Here is a 22415-nt window from a genome sequence, read left to right as displayed (position 1 = left end):
TCTTGCAGGAAGGGTTTTTATGGCTTATAACAGAAAATTCATGAGAGCATGCCTGAAGCTTAACACCTAATAGGAAATACCTTTATTGTACTACTGTACATTGATTTTTAATGCAGTGTCTGCCCCCAGAGTCAGTGGCGGCAGAAAGACTTCTCACCTGGTTCATCACAGGCAAGTCAAGGAAGTAATGATGAGACATCATGGCCAAGAGCTGCAGAACAGTGCTTCTGATCATGAGAAACTACACAGGGTTTACTTGTGTCTACTCAGAAAGCAGTAAAAATACAGGTTTAATCTTGAGTGCTGGAAATATAGTTTAACACTTGAATAAATTGAACACATTCAGGAAAACATGTAACAGCAGAGGTAACTGGCAATTGTAACTGCTTGCCACCATGACTTGCTTAAATAAGGACTCCTCTGCCAGGCCAAACACTTTGAAGATGCAAAGAGTTAGCCCAGTGTGTTTGACTGCTCTTCTCCAATTACAGTACTTTTGATTTATAGCAGCAATAGGACTGACTCCAAGCTTCAGTTCTTTTGGATTTTAATTAGAACAGAAGTTGGGCCTAATCCTGCATTCCTTTTGTACCCAAACTCTCCTGAGCCTTATCAGGCATTCAAAATTCTGACTAATGTCTGTGAGAGTACTTGTTACAAAGGAATAAAGAACAGAGCCAGTTGTAAGGAAAGCTGCACTTTAGAAAAAAAAAAAAAATACCAGTAGTTTCCTCCACCCATTTTTCAAGGGAAACATAATTTTCAAAAGCAGGATTTTAATGTCTTTATCTAAGGCCCCAAATCTACATTCTTTCTAGCTCCCAAGACTCCATGGGAATGTTAGTTTTTCTTGAATAAGGCCTGTAAGATCCATCCTCAAATCTTGCTCCTTGTTAAACTGAATGGAAATTCTGCAAGTGACTTCAGTTTGATCAGAACAGACCCATCAGCCACTAGCATGTGGTACAGATATTTTAGCCACCTTTTCTGCAATACAATATTGTCTAAATCTTTTTTCACTGACCTGTAAGACACAACAGACTGTAGTTAAAGGAAAGGGTAGGACACAACAGGAAATAATGTTGCTTTGGGAATTTTACCATTAATAAGTGTCTTTCCCCTTACATTTTCTTGTAAGATCAAACTAAAATGATTAATTACACAGTCTAGTAATTTTAAACCTAAAGATCAAAATTAATTCTCAAAATATTCAAATACTTAAAAATATGCACTCAAGTTTACTTCTAAAAAGCATTTTCCCAACAAACTTAAGCCGATACCTAATAGTCTAAAATGCAGAGCTGTACTTTATCCTATTGTCTGTCCACGGGCAATGTATAGGGCCACAGTGTATTGAAATCATAATCCTTGCTTTCTGAAGAGAAATTGTTCTGTGTAATAATTTCTGAGGTGTGGTTTAAATTCCTGTCCTCCTCTAAGCAATTTCAGAAGTCATCTAAAATTATAATCAAACATGTTCAAACATATTTGTAGGCTTAAAAACATGGTGTGATCATGGTTGGCAAACACTGACTAGGTCAAACTGAACACTTCCTAACAGGTCAAGAGTAAAAAAAATTATAGAAAGATGAACCTCAAAAATCTATTACAGGGGTTACCTAAACTGCCTGGCCAAGGACCCACACTGGCAATTTGCCATGAGCACAAAGGCTTCATTAAGTCATGCTATATGGAAGAGACTGAGTCACCTTTAATATGGCAAGTTGGTCCTGTGAGGTGACAGGTGCCAATAGGCAATACACCACCCTGATGTTTGCCACAGGGCTATGCAAGATTTAAGGGGAAGAAAATAAGTCATTGCATCTGCTCGTGTAGAGCTTATGTGAAGAAGGGTGGAAGTGAAGGCAAGGGCAAGAGGGAGATGACAGGCAGCCACGTGGGCACTGGGGATATTAACATTTTTCTCAGATGAAATTCAGCCCCTGGACACATGACCAGCAACCATCACCACCTCTTATCTGTGCGGGCCTCCCCCACAGCTGCCTTTGGGAGATCTGCCATCAACATGTGAAGGGAAGTGTGATCGGTCCCCTAGCCCATGGGCTGTGCTTTGGTCACCCCTGACCTATTAGAAAATGTTGATACTTTTTCCCACTACAACTCGCAGAGTGCAAAAACAGCAAGCATCAAAGTTTGAAGCCCAGGCCATCCCACCACGCGAGGCCTGGCTGCCTTGAGCAGCTCCCCTGCCCTCTCTGCCTTCCACCACCTGCTCCTCAGAGCAGAGGCGACCGCACTACACGGCCAGGTCGTCTGACCTGGCTCTGCAGCTGCTCGACTTACTGGCCCTGCTCAAGCGCCGCGTGTCTACGAGCAGCGGTGGCTCATGCATCTCCACAGTGGTGCAGGCAGGCGAGACGGGCCGTACTTCTGACACCTCCTCCTCACCCTCCACATCCCACTTGCTGCCACTTGCCCCGCTCAGGCTGGTGCTGCTGCCACTGTTGGCTGCAGCAATGGGCGGCCCCACTGGGGGTGGGAGTAGCTGCTCCAGTGGCTCTTCCTGTTCAGGAAGAGGATGCCGGACACTGCTGGGGGTAGAGGATCCTGTGGAGCTGGAGGGTGCCTTCCCCTGCTGCTCAGGTGCCACGTTGATCCAATTCTGCTCAGCCACCATGGCATGGTTGTTGCTGTTGAAGTAGTTGATGACGGCTGGTGTTGGTGTGGGGATGGGGGTCGGGATGGTGATGGGAGTGGAGATGGGTGTGGGGGTCACAGCACGGTGCCTCTCCTCAAGAACTGGTGGAACAACAGGGTAGCTGGCCACAGAGGCCGTGTTGGAGGGGGGCCGTGGTCTTGGAGCAGCTGCAGCGTAGTACGGTGCCATGGTCACTGGGGCCAGCAACGGTGTGACAGCGCGGGTGTCAGGCAGAACAGGGGTGGGCACGACAGTCGTTACCACCACGGGTGGTGCTGGGGGTGGCAGGGCAACAGGTTTGGACTCTCCTGTTACCATGACTGGTGTCATTGTGGCAACAGGCATCTCAAGGCTGTACCGGCTTGTCATGCCCTGCTTAAGCTTCTTCCACCCCAAGTGATATATCTCAAGCATGTTCAGCAGCAGGGAGACAGAGGCCACCACTAGCATGAAGATGATGAAGATGGTCTTCTCAGTGGGTCTTGAGATGAAGCAGTCCACAGTGTGTGGGCAAGGTGAGCGGCTGCACTGATAAACTGGCTTTAGCTCAAAGCCATATAGGAAGTACTGACCCACAATGAATCCCACCTCAAACAGTGTCTTGAAAACAATGTTGAAGACATAGGTACGGAGCAGGGCACCCCCCATACGGATTCTACCACGTTCATCACGGATCGGGAGCTTCTCTTTTCCCCTTTTGCCAAGAGGATCCTTGAAGCTATTGCTGCCTCCTCCACCACCACTGCCAGACACTGCTGCTCCTGGGTAGTTGCTGTCTTTGACGCTTCCCTTCTTTTTCAGCTCTTCTTTCTCTTTCCTCTTCTCCTCCATTCGTACAATGTGCAGCACATGGCCCAGGTAGATGAGGGTTGGAGTGGACACAAAAATGATCTGCAGCACCCAGAAGCGGATGTGAGAAATGGGGAAGGCTTTGTCATAGCAAACGTTTTCGCAACCAGGTTGCTGAGTGTTGCATGTAAAGTCTGACTGCTCATCTCCCCAGACCTCCTCAGCAGCAGCCCCCAGCACCAGTATCCTGAAGATAAACAGTACCGTCAGCCAAACCTTGCCAATAACTGTGGAGTGCTCCTGTGCATTCTCTAACAGTCTCCCCAGAAAGCTCCAGTCACCCATTGTTTCAGATTTATAACCTACAATAAGAACATTAGAGCAATTAGAGTAATGTTAAAAAAAATCTTACAATTGCACAATGCCGGGGCACATAAGACTGATTCTCGTCAAATGACAATTCTTAAGTGCACTTCCTTGTAGACTATGGCACACTTATGGTAAGAACAACAAAGCCCTGTGACCATGCAGCCATGGGTTTTGGTGAGCACAGAAGTGGGATGTTTAGTGCTTACACCTGGCTCATACATGTGGTTTTTTATATATATAGATATATATATATATAAAAATATATAACTACACACACCAAGCAAGAAAGATCTGTAACTAAAATTTCTAAGAGATTTAAATATTTTTAAAACATTATTTCTGTTTTCTTCACCTGAGATGCCTTTAACTTGCCTGTTTTTAGAATAGAACACGTAGAAATCAGTTAACTTAAACTGAATATTCCAATCATTAATCTTTGATTAATATAACTGCACTTGTGTCAGAGTGTGATACAAAGTTTGCCTAACTCTAAACATGCTGTTGTTACCAGGATTTACTTACTCCAGCATTCAGGAAGTTAGTAATGTCCAAGTCTCTGCTATTTTCACACTGTACAAACACAGAAAAATAATTACTCAAAGCCTATGGAATTTACAGTTTAATTATGGAATGTGTACACCACCACCAAGCATGTTCTCAAAGCCTAGTCAAGTTTGAGTTTGTTGATTTCTAAAAAGAACAAATTATTTGAGTAACCTGAAATATTGGGAAGAATCAGAACTTCTGAGAGGAATGGTGGAAAAGTTTCTATGGCATTTTCCTTACTGTCCTGCCAGCTGGTGTTACTGAACCACCTGTACTGCAACATTATTAAAAAAAAAAAAAAAGGCACCTTACAAAGTGTGCACAGAGATTTTCTTAGGAATACAAAATTACACCCTATAACCTTCATTCTGTGACAAACAATTGGTGTATAGCTTCTCAGTAGTTTCCAACAATTCATGTACGATGGGCTTCCTATGTCCAATTCTAGGCAGTGACAGAACTTCTGATTTGGAAAGGCTTAAAGTACATGACCAGATTTCTCACAAGCTGTCTTCAATTGAGAAATAAGCTGATACCTGCTGGTGTCACTTTTGTTATCCTTGGCCTGTTCCTAATTGGAATGCATGTAAGAATATTAGAATATATGTAAGAAGTACATTTTATTCTTCTAATGAACACACCTGTGGTTTATATGTCAAACTTCAACTGAAAACAAAATGCAAAACTTTCAGCTAATTTCAATACCTTCAGAAATACTTACAGAATAATTATCATTCAAATATAACAGTTTGTATGGAGAAAAAAAACAAAACACCACTACTGGAAAAGTATAATTATCTTCTTGTTTAAAAATCTCCAAATATTTCATAAATACAGCTGAATTACACTTTAATCTTTATATTTTTATACTTATACTTTAGCCAAAATACCCATGTATCTTACAATTCCCAAGAAGAAAAGACATTCATCATTACAGGTAGGATATTACCACTGAGAAAAAGTACTAGTCTTGGTAGTATATTTACTGTGATTTCCAACGATGATGTCACTGGTTTTCCAGATGAAGCATTTCCAAAGTCTGTACTGAACTTCTGTCAGTCTTTTAGTTAAGGTTATTCAAGTTACCTTTTTAATAACTTTACTATGAGGCAATGAAATACCAATAACTGCAGATAGCATACTGTCACACAAAAGGACACAACACACCCATTTGTATTTTGTTGTTTTGTAAATCCTGGAATACTAATTCACTTTTTATCCCCACAAAGTTGACTCAACAAAAACTCCCCCTAAAAAATAGATATTTGATAATCTACAAAAGCACATTTCCTTTAATATAACTAAATCCTTTTCCAGCAGAGAACAATAAACTGTAGATGATAACAACAATGAAATGTCAATTTTGTGTAATAGTGTCTCAGGTCCTAAAACAATTTTAAATCTTTTTTTTTTTTAATCTCAAAATAGTAGCCCAAAACTGAATAAATTGTTAGAATACTTTTGTTTTTATAATCCTAATTTAATATATTTATATTATTTTAAAATTTAATCCTCAATCCTAATTTTGTGAAGTTTACAATATTTTGGAAGGTGAAGTAATTTTAGTCTTGAGCAGTATTAATTTTTAACAGAATCATTAATTAATTTTGTATCTTTTTTACCAAACCATTTGAAGACACACTCTATTTAGTTTCATCTTTGGTCAGAACTAATCTGCCATATGGGAATGTTCTCATTTTGAGTAGTAAAATGTAGGAACAGTGAAATTAATAATGTTATATTTGATGGATTCAAGTAGTTTAGCATAACACTAAATTCAGTATTTCATTTCTCTTCTGTCCTTTGCATTATTCTGTGCCTCCGTTCAGTGCCTCCCCTCTGCCTCGCTTTTTGTTTTCTATCCAGACCAAGCAAAACAGGCAGCTCAGATAATGAGTAGTCAAAGTTGTGGCTTGTTCTTTTGTTACTAATACTTGTAATAAAAAGTTTATTAATCAGCAAAAGTTAGCACATTAAATCTTCTTTAATTCATAAATTATGGTCCATTTTCAGAATGGCTGCCATTACCTTTGCATCCAATGGCACAGAGGCCACACACTGTTCTTTATAAAGACAGATGGTGCCTTCTATTGTTCAAAAAAATTAGTCTGTGCTCATGAAAAATGATAAACCCTGCACTGTAAGGTGAACAGAGGTAGCAATCTTTTTTTTTTCCCTTTTCACTTTAGTGTATCATCTCTTACTAAGATCACCAAGTGATGACTACAACAAAAGCAGGGTTTTTTTGTGCTTTTTTGAAGAATTATCTAGTGATTAGTGAAAGAAAAATAACTTGTAAAGATGACAAATAATACCATCTAACTTATTCTCAATCATCCTTCATTCACTAATACTACTTAAGATTTTTTTTTCTCTTTTTACTACAGGTCAATATTGCCCAGGCTTTATTGAGGACACTAAAAATGTGACACTATGCATTTCTTAAAGTATGCACTTATAAAAAGCTATTCTAATACTTAAATGAATATAAAAATTTATTTCTGTAGATCAGAGTGTGCAAATTGACCCTGTACACAGAGAAGTGCTTGAACAGTGACCAGATACTTCACAGCATCTTAACCACACACAGGTGAACTGCAGCAGTCATTGCCTTCACAACCAGTGTGTATTACCCGTGGTACATAAATACAGGAAGGACATAATTTCCAAGGGCAATGCAAAGATTCATATCTCCGCTGGATGGAGGGTTCTCAGAAATGCAGGTCCTGTATTTTTCTTCAGTGTCAGTAAGTTTTCCAAGCAAATTTTCTTTAAGCCAACATAACTCAGCCAAAAATCACATCAAGAATTTTAAAGGGTTGCCTTGATACAAATAATAATTAAATGACACAAAACAAAACCATGGAGCTCACAGAGCTCACAGAATGTTTGAGTTGTCACCATTAAGTTCAACAATAAAATACCCAAATCTAAGTTTAAACAGCCACAACTCAGTATTTTAGCTGAGAACTCCAAGCTTTTGTAGTATGATTTAAACTTCAGTTGAACAGTATTAATCTCAGTGCTGCTGAAATACAGAGCAAAGCAACTGTTAAATTGTAAGCTTGCATAAGGATTGTGAAGGGAAAGATTTTCTTTTCCTGTGCATGGAAAAAATGCAGATAAGAATTGAAACATCTTTATCTGTATATCATGACATGCAAAAATACCCATTAGGTAAGACAAAGAATCTGTCTCAGAAAGCAATCTAACTCACTGGTATAAAAAGCAAGGATTTCACAAGCCCTCAGATCATTTAATAAGAACTGGGAGTCATACAGTGTTTGTGTCACTTAGAAAATCATTCCTCTGAGACAAATATTGAAAAATGGACAGTTCATAAAAACTGGAATGGCTGTTTAAGAATCAATGCTGTGCTATTAATCACTAAGTTTAGCACATGCACAAATACACTTTCTGGATGGTGTGTTTATGTGTGATGCCATTTATATCCCTCTACAGGAGAGAAATAATTATCATGTGGCATCTATGAACTTGCCAGTTATTATTTCTATTTCTCATGACGTCACTGAAGAGGTTCATCATGATGTATCAAGCATGTGAAATACGATATTTTAAGTATTTATAATTTTACTTGTATGTGTACACGTTTATGTATTTATAGACACATATGTACACACATAAATAACTATACTAGTACAGCTAAAAAATATCCCTTAGCAATTACCTAGAAATGTAACAGATGTCCTTATCTAAATAAGATTTCTTAAATTCAGTCCACATTTTCTTTTGTTTCTTGTGGCAGTCTAAAATACTGGGATTTAAGTTTTTATCTTCAAAATTAGATAGATTTTATAAACCAGTATGAGAAAAAAATGCTGTTAAAAGAGAAAACAAGTTGCCATATTTCCTTTGTTTTTACACTGAACAATGTTTACTACCATGTTTTTAACTGCTAACTTAAATCTGATAAAAGCAGTCACCCTGCACAGTCTGTAGCATGATCATGTCATTCCAGACAAACTGGCAGATATGCAGGGACAGAATAAGCTACTATAATTTCCAGTGGAAGCTAATGGTATTTGATCATGTACATATATATGAAACACAACGGTGGGTGTTCCAAAAGTCACAAATAAGCTTTCATAATTAGCTTTATAAACTGTTTAAATAGGGACTTGAAAAACACACTTCTTCTTGTGTATAGTGTCATACTTTCCAACACATCTATTATCACTTTCATTGTATTTTAAACATTTGTTAAAAATTCATTCCTCAGCTGACCTTTTTATTACCTTACGCTTACTTTACTGCTCTGGATCCTCCTCCTTAAACCCCAGACGAAACTTCACTTTTTCTTGGCTTCACTTACCTCTGAGTGAAAGTTTGGCCTGAGTAAAAGAAAAGTGCAAGGAGTGCAGGGCTCAGCCCAGGAGAGCTACACCCCACCTGTAATCTCCTCTGTTCCCTGGCATAACAAAGCCTTGCTCTGATTCACTACTCGAAGGAGAAAAATGGGCACAAAAAGTAACCCCTCTTCTCCCCCAGAATACTCAAATGCCATCTTAGAGCTCTACATTGGAATCAAAAGACGGTAACTTACCAGTGAAACTCTGAAAGGTGTAAAGGGTGTGGAGCTACCAGAGGACTATGGAATAGCCATCAAATATGAAGGAACAGTCCCTACATCCCGAGTGAGTGAAGCATGAATGAGACAGATCTGTCAGGTGTCCACATACGATGAGCCACACGGATCTAAAAACTGCACAGTTTGGAGTGTCCCGCCCCCTGCCCCAGATACACAAAAGGGAGAAGAGACTTTCTGGCATTCAAAGACACAAGACCCTTTTTCACTGGAGAGAAGCAGGTACTCCAACAGACATGTATCAGTCTGAGGGGACTTCAGGCAAGTTACAGTAACTGCAAGGGACACAGTGCTATATAGAATCATAGAATAGTTAGGGCTGGAAAGGACCTTAAGATCATCCAGCTCCAACCCCCCTGCCATGGGCAGGGACACCTCACACTAAACAATATCACCCAAGGCCTTGTCCAACCTGGTCTTGAACACTGCCAGGGATGGAGCATTCACAACCTTCCTGGGCAACCCATTCCAGTGCCTGACCACCCTAACAGGAAAGAAGTTTCCTCCTTATATCTAATCTAAACTTCCCCTGTTTAAGTTTTAACCCGTTACCCCTTGTCCTATCACTACAGTCCCTAGTGAAGAGTCCCTCCCCAGCATCCCTACAGGCCCCCTTCAGATACTGGAAGGCTGCTATGAGGTCTCCACGCAGCCTTCTCTTCTCCAGCCCCAACTTTCTCAGCCTATCTTCATACGGGAGGTGCTCCAGGCCCCTGATCATCCTCGTGGCCCTTCTCTGGACTTGTTCCAACAGTTCCATGTCCTTTTTATGTTGAGGACACTAGAACTGTACACAATACTCCAGCTGAGGTCTCACAAGAGCAGCGTAAAGGGGCAGGATCACCTCCTTCGACCTGCTGGTCATGCTCCTTTTGATGCAGCCCAGGATATGGTTGGCTTTCTGGGCTGCAAGAGCACACTGCCAGCTCATGTTCATTTTCTCATCAATCAACACCCCCAAGTCTTTCTCCGCAGGGCCGCTCTGAATCTCTTGTCTTATGGAAACCATTTAAATCTTTTTATAGTTTATTTCTAACATATTCCAGTAGGATTTTCCCTTTTAATTTCCCTTAAAGGGAAACTCAAGTAGTTCTGGCTGCTCAGTTCAATTCCGTCTGCATTATCTATGCCAGCATCTTAAAGACAACGCAAAAAAACCCACAAACAAACAAAAAACAAAAACAAAAAATACCAACAGAACAAAAAATCCCAAAACGACGAACAAAACAATTTTTCTTGATTATAACATTGGCAAACTTTCACTTAAGCTGCAAGTATCTTCCAAAGAACACTTACTAATCTCAAATTCTTTGCAACCCTTGCGAGTCCTAAGTGAACAAGTGTGTGACTGGCAGTTTGGTAACTGTCAGACCACAGATGTGACTGGAAAGGTAAAAGCCTGGTCAGTGCAGGGAGGACACCCCACTATCAGTAGAAAGTGTTTGTAAGGGCCAGGTAACTCAGTGCTCACCCTGAGAAACCCCAGAACTATCTTGGGTTACACTCCTGAACGCCATCATTCTCTGTGAATGATGGCCCACTTACAGGGCCGACCGCAATTCTGGCTCTGCTTCTTATTTAGGATTTAAGTTTAGTCTGAGTGTAAAACTGTCTTGAAGTGCACATCCACGTTCGAGTGCTAGTGGAAATCCTTAAGGAAGAAGTTAACATGCCCCTACACATGCACACTTCTGTGGGCTATGCCCACAGCAATCACAGATATAAATCTACTGCCTCTCCCTCCGCTGCATTTTCTGTGAGGTTTGGACACTTCGCTGCCACTCCAGGCCCAGTTATCAGTCCCCTCTGCGAGCACCGCTGCGGGCATACAGTTCCCTCGGTGGGGCAGGAACAGAGAACACTTATACCAGAAATATTTAAAGCAGTAGGGCCCTTTCCACTATTCCTTCTCAGCACAATCCGCAGAACTCTGGCTCGCCCTGCCCTTCTGGAGCCCAGCTCAGGGTCGAGGGGCACCGCAAGCGGCCACAGGCCCCAGGCAGGCTCCCGCCACCTGTCCCCAGCGCAGGCTCCAGGTCTGCCCGCGGCCACGTCCCCTCCAGCAGAGTCTCCCGGGCTGCTGACCCGCCCGCCGAGCGGCACAGCCCAGGCTTGCTCTACTTACGCTTTGCGGGAGCAAGGCTATTTTAAATAGCAAAACATTAACTCGTTCAGAAAAGTCCGGACAGTGTCGGCTCATAGCTCGTTTAATTAGGAGGGGAAAAAAAAAGCCCCAAAGTTCGCTCGGGCTTCGGCAACAACCGGCGGCGGCGGTGCAGGGGCGGGACGCGCCGGAGCCCAGTGCCCGGCTCCCTACCTGCTGCCTCGGCTGGCGACGCGCCCTGGGCAGGGCGGGCAGGTGCCCACAGGCCGCCTGCGGCAGGGGACCTCTGACGGACACTCGTCCTCTGTCCCTCCGTCCCTCCCTCCCTCCCCCTCTGTCTCTCTCTCCCCTCCCCTTGCCCGCCTCCCACAGCTGGCAGAGCCGCGGGCATCACACAGCCGCTTGCGAGGGGCCAGGGAGTTTGCCTATCTCTCACGGGCTTTTAAAACGTTGTCACTCTGCTGATAATCCATCCTCCTTCTCGGGCCAGGGTGGGATTTGCTGAGAAATAAACAGGCTCTTCCTCCGAGAGGACAAAAGCTAAGAACCCCCTCCAAGACAGCTGCCCGCCCGCCCCAAGGGGCTGCGCTCGAAGGCGGCGCTGCGGGAGCCGCTCGCTACCTGCACGCCCCGCGCCGCCTGCTGTCCCGCCCGGGGCCCCTTAGGCAGACAGGTCAGCGCCGCCGGCACCGGCTGCCGCACCTTGACGGCCGCGGAAGGCGGGTCTCGGCGCTCCCTTGCGCTCGGTCACAGCGCGCCCACTGGCGGGCTCGTACGACTGGGCTCCTGTGCAGCGTCCTCAGTGCCCGGGAGTCTTGAAGGAGACAGTGCCACTTTCACCCCTGAGGCGTTAGGTGCATCCTAAAGCAAAAACCACAAACCCCCAAACTAAAAAAAGTTCTTCACAGAAAGGTTTTAACTTTGCTGCCACTGCTGCTCATCCTGCATGAAGAACCCCACAGGGCCTTCACCTCAGAGTGGTTCAGGGCTGTGGCTACTGTACTTTGACTTGAATAAAGGCAGCATTGCATCAACTCCTTGAAGCATTCCATTGAAGTATAAAACTTGACAAGTTTTATACATGAAAAGCCTGAGTCTTCAAAGTTTGAGAGCCTAAACCTGGGACTGAGCACTACAGTGAGTTAGGCATCACATATAAGTCTTTTAAAAGTTTCTTTTCCTCAGACTCTCTTCAGACAAGATTAGCTGTCAAGCTGTTGTGCACAGGCCCTTCGAAAAGAAGAACAGACTGGTTGCACCTATTTTCAAAATGGTGATTTAAAGGTGGGTCTTGATATTTTCAGCATCAGTACTCAAAAATATTACTGCCACCTGTAGTTTGTTTAGGCTTTTGTGTGTTCTTTAGTGTTGTACTGAGAAAGGAAAACATTAAACAGAATGACTTGAACTAGCATGACAACTCAACAGTTCTGCAGCAATAACATGATTTTCTGTTGATAGCTACCCTACAGAGCTGAAAACAAAACCGGCTCATTCCCAAGCTCTCTGTTGGTCTGTTTTATAGGAAAAGGTTTTTAGCAATAGTAGTATAGTAAATAGTTTTTAATAGTTTAGTAGTACGGTAAATAGTTTTTAGTAAAAAAACTATCCAAGAAAAATTTTGAAATGCTTTGAGGAGCTGTGTGCAGCAGACGATTGGTGACAAACTGAAACAGACAATCCCCATGTTCTTGAATCCTTGCAATGCTTGTTTGCTTCCTACAAATCTTTCAGCTGAAAACATGAGGGAGGAAGACCTCCCTAGGCACTACTGGTGGCACAAGGACAAATTACTTTGGTCAGAGATGAGTGGTATATCTGGAACACAATGCTGCCATGATTCTAAGTGTAGTAGTATCATGGTGTGGATCCTGAAACAGTGGGGCATGAAATGCTGTGTATGGGAGATAATCCCGGCAGCCCCAGTAACTCTTGCCTTATAACTTTTTTCATGCAGTCAAGTACCTTGGCTCATCAAATCAGCTGAAACACAGGAAGTCTGATTTAGAGAGAGGTATAGAGATCTCTCTCATTTTCATCAATCTGTCCAAAAGGCTTAAACGCATGAAGCACTGGGTGTTTCCACAATTGCTTTTTAGTTCTCTGGAAGGTTTTTAAGTCACATTTCTCACCACCTGTACAAACCAGCCTTGACAGCTTTTTGTAACAAAAATATTCTTGCTCAGGACAGCAGTGAGGTTCTAGAGCAGCCTTTCAGTCCTGCCACAGAAGGTTTCCAAGTCAGAATTCAATACATTTCAAACAGGGATGATCTGATACAGTGCTTGCCTACCATTGGACTACACCCATCAGCTAACAATTGCCTTTCCAAGAATTTCCTTATGGGTTCTTACAAGAAGAGGTTTGGGCTGTTGCCAAAACCCTCTGGGACATTTGCAGAAAATGGGACAGGCAAGGATGCAAAATCCCTGGGGGAAACTTGGAGGCAGCAGCTTTAAAAATAAAGATCCAATTACATACTGGTGAAAGCCCAAGCACAAAAGCATATTAAGGAGGTACGGAGGGCTGTTGGTCACATGCTAGAATGTGAGGATCTGAACCCATATAAGGGGGAAATAGGAAAAGTAGGACTTGTCTCCCTGAGGAATTTATTCAGAAGGAAAAAATCCTGAGATTTAAACAATGATGCTAAAAAGTGTTTCTTCATGTGTACATTCTGACAGAGGGGTTCCCATAAAACAGCCGTCCTGCTAGCTTCCTCATTGCCACTTATCTTTAAAGGTGCACAGCACTGCCAGTGGCCAGATGCCCCTTCAGTGTGCTCCAAATTCCTAGGTCCTTGTTATGTTTAAAGGGTTCCCTCCCTTGTCATTAATGCTAGATAACAAAATAAAACTGAATGTGACTTTTTTTTTTTTACATTAAAATGCACATTTAAATAGTTTTCACATTTCCTTTAATTACCTTCTTTAGTACCATTTCTCATTTTCCATGCAAGCCTCCACACTGGTGACAACCGCTGTTCCACACGTAGACAGGCCTTTAGCAATGTATGATTTGGCTGTCACAGAAACAAGGTTGAATTTAAGAGGTGTGGAGACAGAACAGTCAGGCAGGTGTTTTTAAGATCAGAAGAACCACGTTTGCATGGCAAGGTACAAAGAAAGAAGATCAAAAACAGATACCAAGCTTTATGAAATGCTAAAAGATCTAATAAGGAAATATATCTTGATCTTAGTCTGAACCTGAGTCACTCCTACAGTACTGATCTAAATCAGTGTTTTACCACATGCTATTTCTAATTTAAGCATCTATTTTGGAAGAGGAAGAAGAGGATTATTCTGACCATAGCTGTTCATTCAAACACAACGTAGTGGAAAGACCCCTAAACCACTGTTTTGTGTTAGTTGTAAACAGGCCACGTCGGTGATGAATGGCTCAACAGTGCTGACAATAGCTCTGTTTACACAGCCTAAAAACGGGCTACAAATGCCTTCACTTCAGTTTATTGCCGCACCGCTTGGGATGTCAAATCGCACTTGACATACCGCTACGCTACAGAAGATGGCACTAAAGATACTTAACTGCTGAGAAAGGGCGCTGGGACCTCAGGAGGCCCGGCTTGAAGCAAGGATTAAAATCTTCTCTAGCTGCTCTCTATATGGATTAATCGAAAGACGTTAGAACTAATTAACGAATAAATAAAATGGTAATAAAAATACTGAAGTAGTAGTTTCATCTCATATAGGAATTATTATTGTACCTATTAGTGATTAGTGTTTTGTTAGACGCTACTGACAAGCACATCAGCTAACATGGCATATTAACAAATAGGACTGGTGACAGGAAGAATTATTCTTATTTCTGTTTTGTAGGAAAAGTTATTGTGATTTGTAATTTGTAGGAATGGAGGCACAGGAAGATTTACTGACTTGCCCTAGGTTACACAAGAATGGCACTGAGACCCTAGGCTGGCGTTTTACCCACCATAACAGGCTTTCTCTCAAAAGTCCGTTTGAAATTGTGAGAAGTCTCCTAGTGCAGAAAAAAAGAAATAAGACTGTTCTGGGATATATTTTCAGTGAGATGCCTTCTGGTCATCTTCATGGAAGCAAAAGCTCCATGTGAGATGTAGCAGAGGAAGAACTGTAACTCTGCAAGCCAGGCATCTGTTAGGAGGAAGAATCAAAAAAGAGAGACACAGAACATGCAGAATCTGAAGAAGCATGACACCTTTTATAAATCCGTCATTGTATGATGCTTTTTATCCACACTACTGGCAGAAATACAAAGAAATAAATACACTGATATTTGAAATACATTCATTCCTGCCACAAGCCTGGCAAAAAGCTAACCAAGCTGAAAACAAATCAAAATGCAGAGTTCAAATATTCTCCTGCTGAGTTAGTGACTTAAATCAACTCACACAAAAGTTGAGAGGAGATTGTGGCAGAGCAAGGGAGAAGATGGTCAGTAGGTGAGAAGCAGGGCCAGTAGAGAGGAGAGCAGGGAAGGGTATAGGAGCAAAAAAGGGAAAGGACAGTAAGACTTTTGCCACTCTAGTATCAATCACTTATGAAAATACAGCCAGAAGCGGTGGTTTGAATTTGCAGTGTGTGTAGCTGCAAATAATCTTCATGTCATTCCCTCTGCCCCTTCCACTCACTGTCTGCAGCTCCTCTTGCCCAACACCATGGTCTACAGTGCCACAGCCATGTCAGCATAGAAATTCATGTGGCCTCCCTGTAAACCAGATCAAGGAATTGATCCAGGTAAAAAACAGTCCAGCAAAGCTAAAACAGTCACCCAATCCAGTCTTGAGTGCAGCTGTGCAAACAAATGTGCTGGCATAGTAAAAGGTCCTGGAGTGGAGGCACTCTGTTGAATGGGGTGGGAGAGAGACACAGACGGGTTAAGAATGAGCAGGAAGGGATGACATCACTGTTAATGCTCTAAATTAATACTACCAGTGAACAATTCACAGTGCCAAACCACAGTGCCAAAGCTCCTAAACAAGGATATTCTTCATTGTATTCCGGTTTAGAGCAAATACGGTATGTTTTACCAGGAATTTACTTTGCTGACATGCACAATGAATTTGTAAAGGCCTCAAATACTGGCTACCTTCAACAGAAAGGAGAAGCAATAGATATCTTGCTTTGAAATAGAAAAACAAGCTCATGTAGAGGAAGATTTCTCTACAAAATTCAAATTGAAGCACAATGTGATGGTCTGCCTTTGAAATGAAAAAAAACATGAACATAGAATGGCATGCTATTGCTGTGAAACTTCTCCTGGACACAGATCAGGCTTCAGTGACTTCCATTAATGTTTGCATGTGAAAGTCAACTGGGCAGCAAAACTGAAAAGTGATCTGGGTTTTGATCTTGCTGTTGGGAACAATGCCTGTTTTGTGAGACACAAAACTGAAGCAGAAGGAGGCTTTTACCCACTGTGCTGAGGAGGGAAAACAAAACAATTCCATCACCAACATAATTTATGTTAATTACCATTTTGTTTACCCACAGTGCCACTTCACATGCTTTGTCCGGTGGGATTTGTTATAGCACAGGAAGGTATTAAAATGGCTAAGAGCACAGAAGAACCATGACAAAGGTCATGCTGGATGGACCTTGCACTGAAAAGGAGACTTGAATTTATATGAAAATGACTTTTATTCAGAAAAAAAGAAGCTGCACAATTGAGTCCTCACAGATTTTAGAAGTTTCTTCTGCCCTAGATCAGATTCCTATACCTAGACCATCCATCACAGATGTTGGACTGAGTTGCCATTTAACAGTCTTCAGTAATGGAAAGTCTGTCATCCAACTCAATGCTTAGCCCTCTTCACAGAGAGGTTTTACAATGACTACCCTACATCTCATTTCAACATAAGCCTATTATTTCTTGTCCTGTTGCCAGTGGATGTAAACAGCAACAGCTTCATCTTCTTTGCCACAGTCTTTTACACATTTGAAGAGTGCTGCTGGGTTTTCCTTTAGACTTTCCCTGGCCAACTCATTTCTTTCAGGTTTCCTCACAGGTTCTGTGTTTTAGATATTTGGTTGTATATTATTCCCAACTCCTTGGATTTTTCCAGCTGATAAATGGGCTTTTTGGGTAGATGGTGACCAAAAATAGGGTCTAGATGAGAACTCTCATGTGGAAACATCCTATTTTTAACAAATCTTTAACACATACCCCTATGATACTTTTCCAAGTCAACAGTGTTATTGACTTGGATGATCTACTACAAACAATCTATTATTTTACTGACGATCTATTAAAATTTCCTGCTTTCCTCTACAAAACTGTTCTTTGCTTCAGAACAGGTCTCCATCCTACAATTCTGCAAGTACTTAGTGTTTCACAACACAACACTTAGCCCTTCCTAACTTCACATTCTGCTTTTGTTAAGCCATTTCCCCTGGTGATAAAGATCCTATTGAATTCTAAGCCTATCTTCCCATGTACCTGCAACCCCTCCCAGCTGCACACTGTTTATCCCATTTGGTGGATCCTTACATCTTGACAATGAGTCATTAATAATTACTTTACTGCTATACACAAAAACTTTTATCATGACATAGGCAGAAATTATTCCTGACAATTCCACGTTGCAATCTCTCAGTCTTCCATCAGATAGCACTAAGAGAATGGTTTAGTCAGTTTGTGCCTGTGTTTGTGTGCACATGTGTGTGCATAAGTGTATAGACTAGTTTTGTTTGTGCTGGAGATTGTGGAAGTTGTTTAAACTGTGTATTAAACACTCAGTACTTGGAAAAGATGCAACACCTAAGGCAGGAACATAACTAACTGTAAGCAGACATTACATTAGTGATGCAACATGCAATAGGTTTGAAATCTTTATCACAAGATTACAATTTTTTTTTCTGGCACCTGTTGCAAGGATCTTAACAAACAACACTTGATTAAACTGTTCTGCTTCCTGTGAACACGACACTGTTGTCACCTTTATCTTTCAGTTGCAGAAACTTGGAAACAATGAGACTCAGAGTTGACTCTGCACTAGGACTGCTATAATACTTTTAAATCAAGTGAAAGAAGTCTTGTGACAAAATAAATATTATATAGTTATATACAATGGATACCAAAAAGACAACAAGTTTTCCAGTCACTCTATTAAAAGAAAGAGCAGCATTCCTGCAAATGTGTGGGACACACACAGGTGTGGGAAGAATTTCAATGTGTTGCCTTAAAGATTGAACCTCAGTAAAAAATGATCTGCAAAACACCGTTAAATTAAATTTCAGGATTCCAACTTAACAGTTGAAGACTGCTATTGTCTTTCCCAGCTGATAAGCCTATATTACCATAATTGCCTAGACAACAGAAAATACACAGCTTGCCTAAGCAAATCAGCCTGCCTAGCACAGCTTGTCCACCAAAAAATGCCCCCTGCTTCAGACCAGTATGACTGCATTCACACACTACAGTATTTATTGTCCTAGGTACTGTACCAGGCTGTGAGTGAGATGTTGGTTCTTAGCAGCACACAGAATATACACTACTGTTCAAAATATTCATCTACAAACTGCAGTGATCCATAGATCAACTGTGAAAGTTCTCTATCAGTTCACTCAAAACATACTTCCCTACACTTTATGTCCTATTAATACCATATTGCTCCTTTACCAGAAAGGATTATGCAACCATCTGGCTATCTGGTGGTATTCTTGGAGAGGATAGTTTTTAGTAGATGGCTTAATCAAATACAATGTATTGAGCATAGAGCTGGCAGATGTAAAATAACCATGATCATGATACGGAAGATGAGTTAGTGGCAGTGATTTCAGGGGCAGAAAAAGAGAGAAGGTGTGTGAAATTCTGATCCTAAATTCTATGGTAGTACTGGGGGACCAACCATAGCAAGCGCAAGCTATGTTCTCAAAGGTGAAAACTCAGAGATGTGTCTTGTTTCCTCAGTTGGGCCTGCCAATTGAAGCTTAATAAATTTCCAAACCTAGGTTATGAAGACTCTTTTTCTTTGGAGGATAGGATGGCTTACAGAGAAATCACACAGGTCAGATCTGGGCCAGCTTTATGGAAGAGATATATATTCTGTAGAAGAAAATGACAATGACAAGCTAGGTTGGTCAGATGAGAAAAAAGTATATCTCCTGAACTATCTTGAAGATCATTACCATTAGTCTTAGCTCATTAAGCCTCAAGTAGTTACCATTACTCTTGCCACTGTCTACAAACAAGTTCAAATGACTGTATAGATAAGACAGAAAATCCAATGAAACCTGTAATTAACACCCAAAAAAAAGATATTAACTTTCCAGTTTGTAGTAAAGTGCTTTTAGCTGTTGATTATTTGCTCCTGTACACTTTTTACAAAATAAAGCAACTTTTAAGTGTTACTACTTCAAATTGAACCTCCATGGTACAGGAGCATTTTTCTTTGCATGGATAATATAATTTGTCTTTTAAATTCTTGATGATAGGAAATTACAAAATACATTGGCTCATGATAACTGCAAAACATCTGAAGGATTTTATTTTTTAATTTTGTCTAAAAAAAATAAATCTTTTAATAAAGGTACTTCTATATCCAGAAGTTGTAAGTACAGATTTATACTTCTGATTTCCTTTTAAATCAGTCTGTCTTCCATGGGAGTTAGGGTTTTTTCGCTAGTTGGGTCTGTGAGTTCATAGTGAAGTTTGCTTTCCCACCCTCTGCCCCCCTTTCTAACAAATATGTTTGTAGCTACCATTTCAAGGTTTTGGGTAAAATTCTAGCTTGATGAAGTCAGTGACGATTTCTGCTAGTGAGTCAAGGCATAGTTTAGCCAGTCCCACTCCTACACTCCCCAGTTGTGATACCACATTATTTGACACTTTATATCCTGGCTACACTGGACAGTAAGGAATCAGCCTCTTTTACAGACATGACTTCAAATTTTCTGCTTCAGTTTTCAGCACTCTTGCAATGTTCATTCTGAGAAGAGCCTAGGAACCAAGTGCCAAAACCATAAAAACATAGACACTTCTGATGTATTTCAGAAAAGAACACACACAATTCCATATAGCATTGTATTTTAATCTGTATAAAAGCCATTTTTAAGAGGTCAACCATGCAATGTAGTACATGTAGAAAAAGGTGCAATTCCTATGTTCCTATGAAGTATCTGAAGTACTTTCCCCCACACAGCAGTTATTTAGTCAAATTAAATATACACAGAAAATAAATCTGAGAGACAGTAAATATGTTCTGGTAGAGCTATTATTGCCCAATGCTGCAGTTCTGGATCGAAGTTCTGTTGGTTGCTTTCAGACACTTTCCCTGTTTCTTTTTTTCCCTGTGTGATAATCTGGTTGACAAACTTCTAGTTGAAGACAATCTCAGTGTAACTGTTACCAGTTTTGGTGTGTCTCATTCAAAGTCCCAGTTAAACTCCAAAACAGTCTGGGAAAACAAACTCTTGTCACCTGTGAAGCTGGTTAAGTTATTCATCACCAACCCTTTCTAGCTGCAGTTCTGCTAGTACAAGGCTGACTTAGCACCTTTGACTTCTAGTAGGGGGTCACATATGTGACTTTCCACCAGCTCATAAACTCTGCAGGATAACAGGCGATGTAACCAAATGTAAACAACCTGAAACAGAAGGCTAAAATCCTTAGAGTACCCCTTGGCTATTAAATATAGTATTGGTGCCTATATTTTCCATTATGGTGAACAAGATTTTCATTAGACGTTAGGTAATGCACAGCACATACAAGTAATACAGAAAACAGACACTGCAAGAGTGCTTTAATTATAATTTCAGGGGGAAAAAAAAATCGTCTTGTTACAAAAGAAATGTAATGCTAGAGTACTGGGAGTGTAGATAGTTCTCTTCATGCTTGTATGTGAAACAACGTAGGAACTTTACCAAGCACAAACCTGGTATGTGCCAAGCTCTGTTCTTTAGAGTTGAATTAAGGATGTTTTCAGAGTCTAAGCTTCCAGTTCAGCTCATTATTAATGGTTTTCCATCTTCTTGTTTGTGTTTCTGAGACTGGTATTTTTATGGTTTTCTTGCTCCCCTTTGAGATGACAGATTTCCATCTGCAGTCAAGCTGTAACACTGGATGTGGCTCTCAAGCAGCAGAAGCCTGCTTATGCTCGCTTTCAGTGCACAGTGAGGGGTCACAGGTCTTAACTCATGCAGCTTGGTTTACTCCAACATGATAAAATTAAGTATATGGATGGATGCAAACAGAGAAGATGAAACAGCATGCATTCATTCTCGGGACAAGCCAGTTCTTAAAGCCAAAGAGGACAAATAACCAGCTTTTTAGAAGTGGGTTCAATGGGCAGGCACTCGGGAGATAAAACTGTGCTGCTGTATATGCTGGTGTAGCTGCCTATAACAGTGACAGATAAAACATGCCTTTGAGACTACTTCGAAGAGAGAAGACCAGACTGACTCACATAGCCCTTCATGTTAGTAACATAAAATTCACATCTCAGCAATGTGAACTACAAGAAAAATACCAAGTCCGTCCTTATTGCTGATTAGTTTGTTTTTTTTTTTGTTGTTTTTTTTTAGCTCAGCAAGCTGTCTGTAATTCCCATTAGACCTAGTGTAAGAAAAGGAAAGAAGATTCAGTCTCACAATGTGAAATGTCAGAGAGATTGAAAGTGGTTTGATGCACTCGCTTAAAATAGAGAGAAGGTAGTGAAAAGAATTTATGAAGAAAAGCTGTGCAGGTTGCATAGGAAAAAGGGACTTATGGAAGGAGCACTGGTAGGTGCAATCTACTGTGTCTCATGCTGCAAGTTGAAGCACTTGTTTTGGATAACAGAATGAAACAATACCATTTTTCTTAGCTTTTACTGAAAAAAGAAAAGTAACAGCTGAGGGGGCACAATCAGGGGGTAAAAAATTTCTTCATTGAATAAAATCTACTGTACTGAGATTCTTCACAATGTGTTGAGGGGGCCAAAAGGAGGAAGACAGTTACACTGCCCCCACCTGCTCAAAAGTGACAATCCTTTTTTGCATCTGACCAAGAGAGTGAAAGAACAAACTTCATTCCTCCTACTGCTGCAGCCCTGCAACTGGAGGGAGGCAGCACTGGCTTAAATGACATTCACAAATAGTTGAGACTCCCCCCCCCCCCCCCCCCCCCCCCCCTCTTTAGGAGATGCTCCTCAGTGTAGGTAAGGAGATAAAAAGGAAAAAAAAAAAAAACCATCACTGATGCTCAGCAGAGCTGGTAGCATGTATGGCCACGGAGTACCTAAGCCCTTCCCTTGCCCTCCAGAGAGGACAGGACATGCGCCATAAACACAGTCACTTCCCTGTCTTCTTCTCTTTCACAAGCTTTAGATTACCCCTTCCCCCCCCCCAAATCCTTCACCCCACTTT

At 41.3% G+C, this 22415-nt stretch overlaps 1 protein-coding gene across 3 annotated transcripts; it reads right to left on the bottom strand.

Annotated features, from left to right (window-relative positions):
* Window positions 1–398: 398 nt before the first annotated feature.
* Window positions 399–11360, bottom strand: GJA3 (gap junction protein alpha 3). Of its 3 annotated transcripts, none has more exons than XM_057399665.1 (2): window positions 11095–11360; window positions 399–3810 (listed from the first exon to the last, which is right to left on the bottom strand). In XM_057399665.1, exon 2 carries the CDS (start codon window positions 3791–3793, stop codon window positions 2258–2260), a length of 1536 nt encoding a protein of 511 aa, XP_057255648.1. In that variant the 5' UTR covers window positions 3794–3810; window positions 11095–11360; the 3' UTR covers window positions 399–2257. The 3 variants fall into 3 exon arrangements, with proteins under 3 accessions (XP_057255648.1, XP_057255649.1, XP_057255647.1); XM_057399666.1 differs by lacking the exon at window positions 11095–11360 and adding an exon at window positions 8928–9257; XM_057399664.1 differs by lacking the exon at window positions 11095–11360 and adding an exon at window positions 4535–5578.
* Window positions 11361–22415: the final 11055 nt, after the last annotated feature.

Source organism: Pezoporus wallicus, unplaced genomic scaffold (genome assembly GCF_028554395.1).
Source record: "Pezoporus wallicus isolate ANWC-B61680 ecotype Strahan unplaced genomic scaffold, APGP_CSIRO_Pwel_v1 scaffold_6446, whole genome shotgun sequence".
NCBI classification, from domain to species: domain Eukaryota; kingdom Metazoa; phylum Chordata; class Aves; order Psittaciformes; family Psittacidae; genus Pezoporus; species Pezoporus wallicus.
This window is presented reverse-complemented; position numbering and strand designations above follow the sequence as displayed.

What these genes read in the sequence shown, in the direction of transcription:
- GJA3 (XM_057399664.1), bottom strand. Translation starts at nt 4,781, where the DNA reads ATGAATTGTTGGAAACTACTGAGAAGCTATACACCAATTGTTTGTCAC. An exon ending in GATTCTTCCCAATATTTCAG is followed by an intron (nt 3,811 to 4,534) that starts GTTACTCAAATA and finishes TTCTTATTGTAG; the next exon opens with GTTATAAATCTGAAACAATG.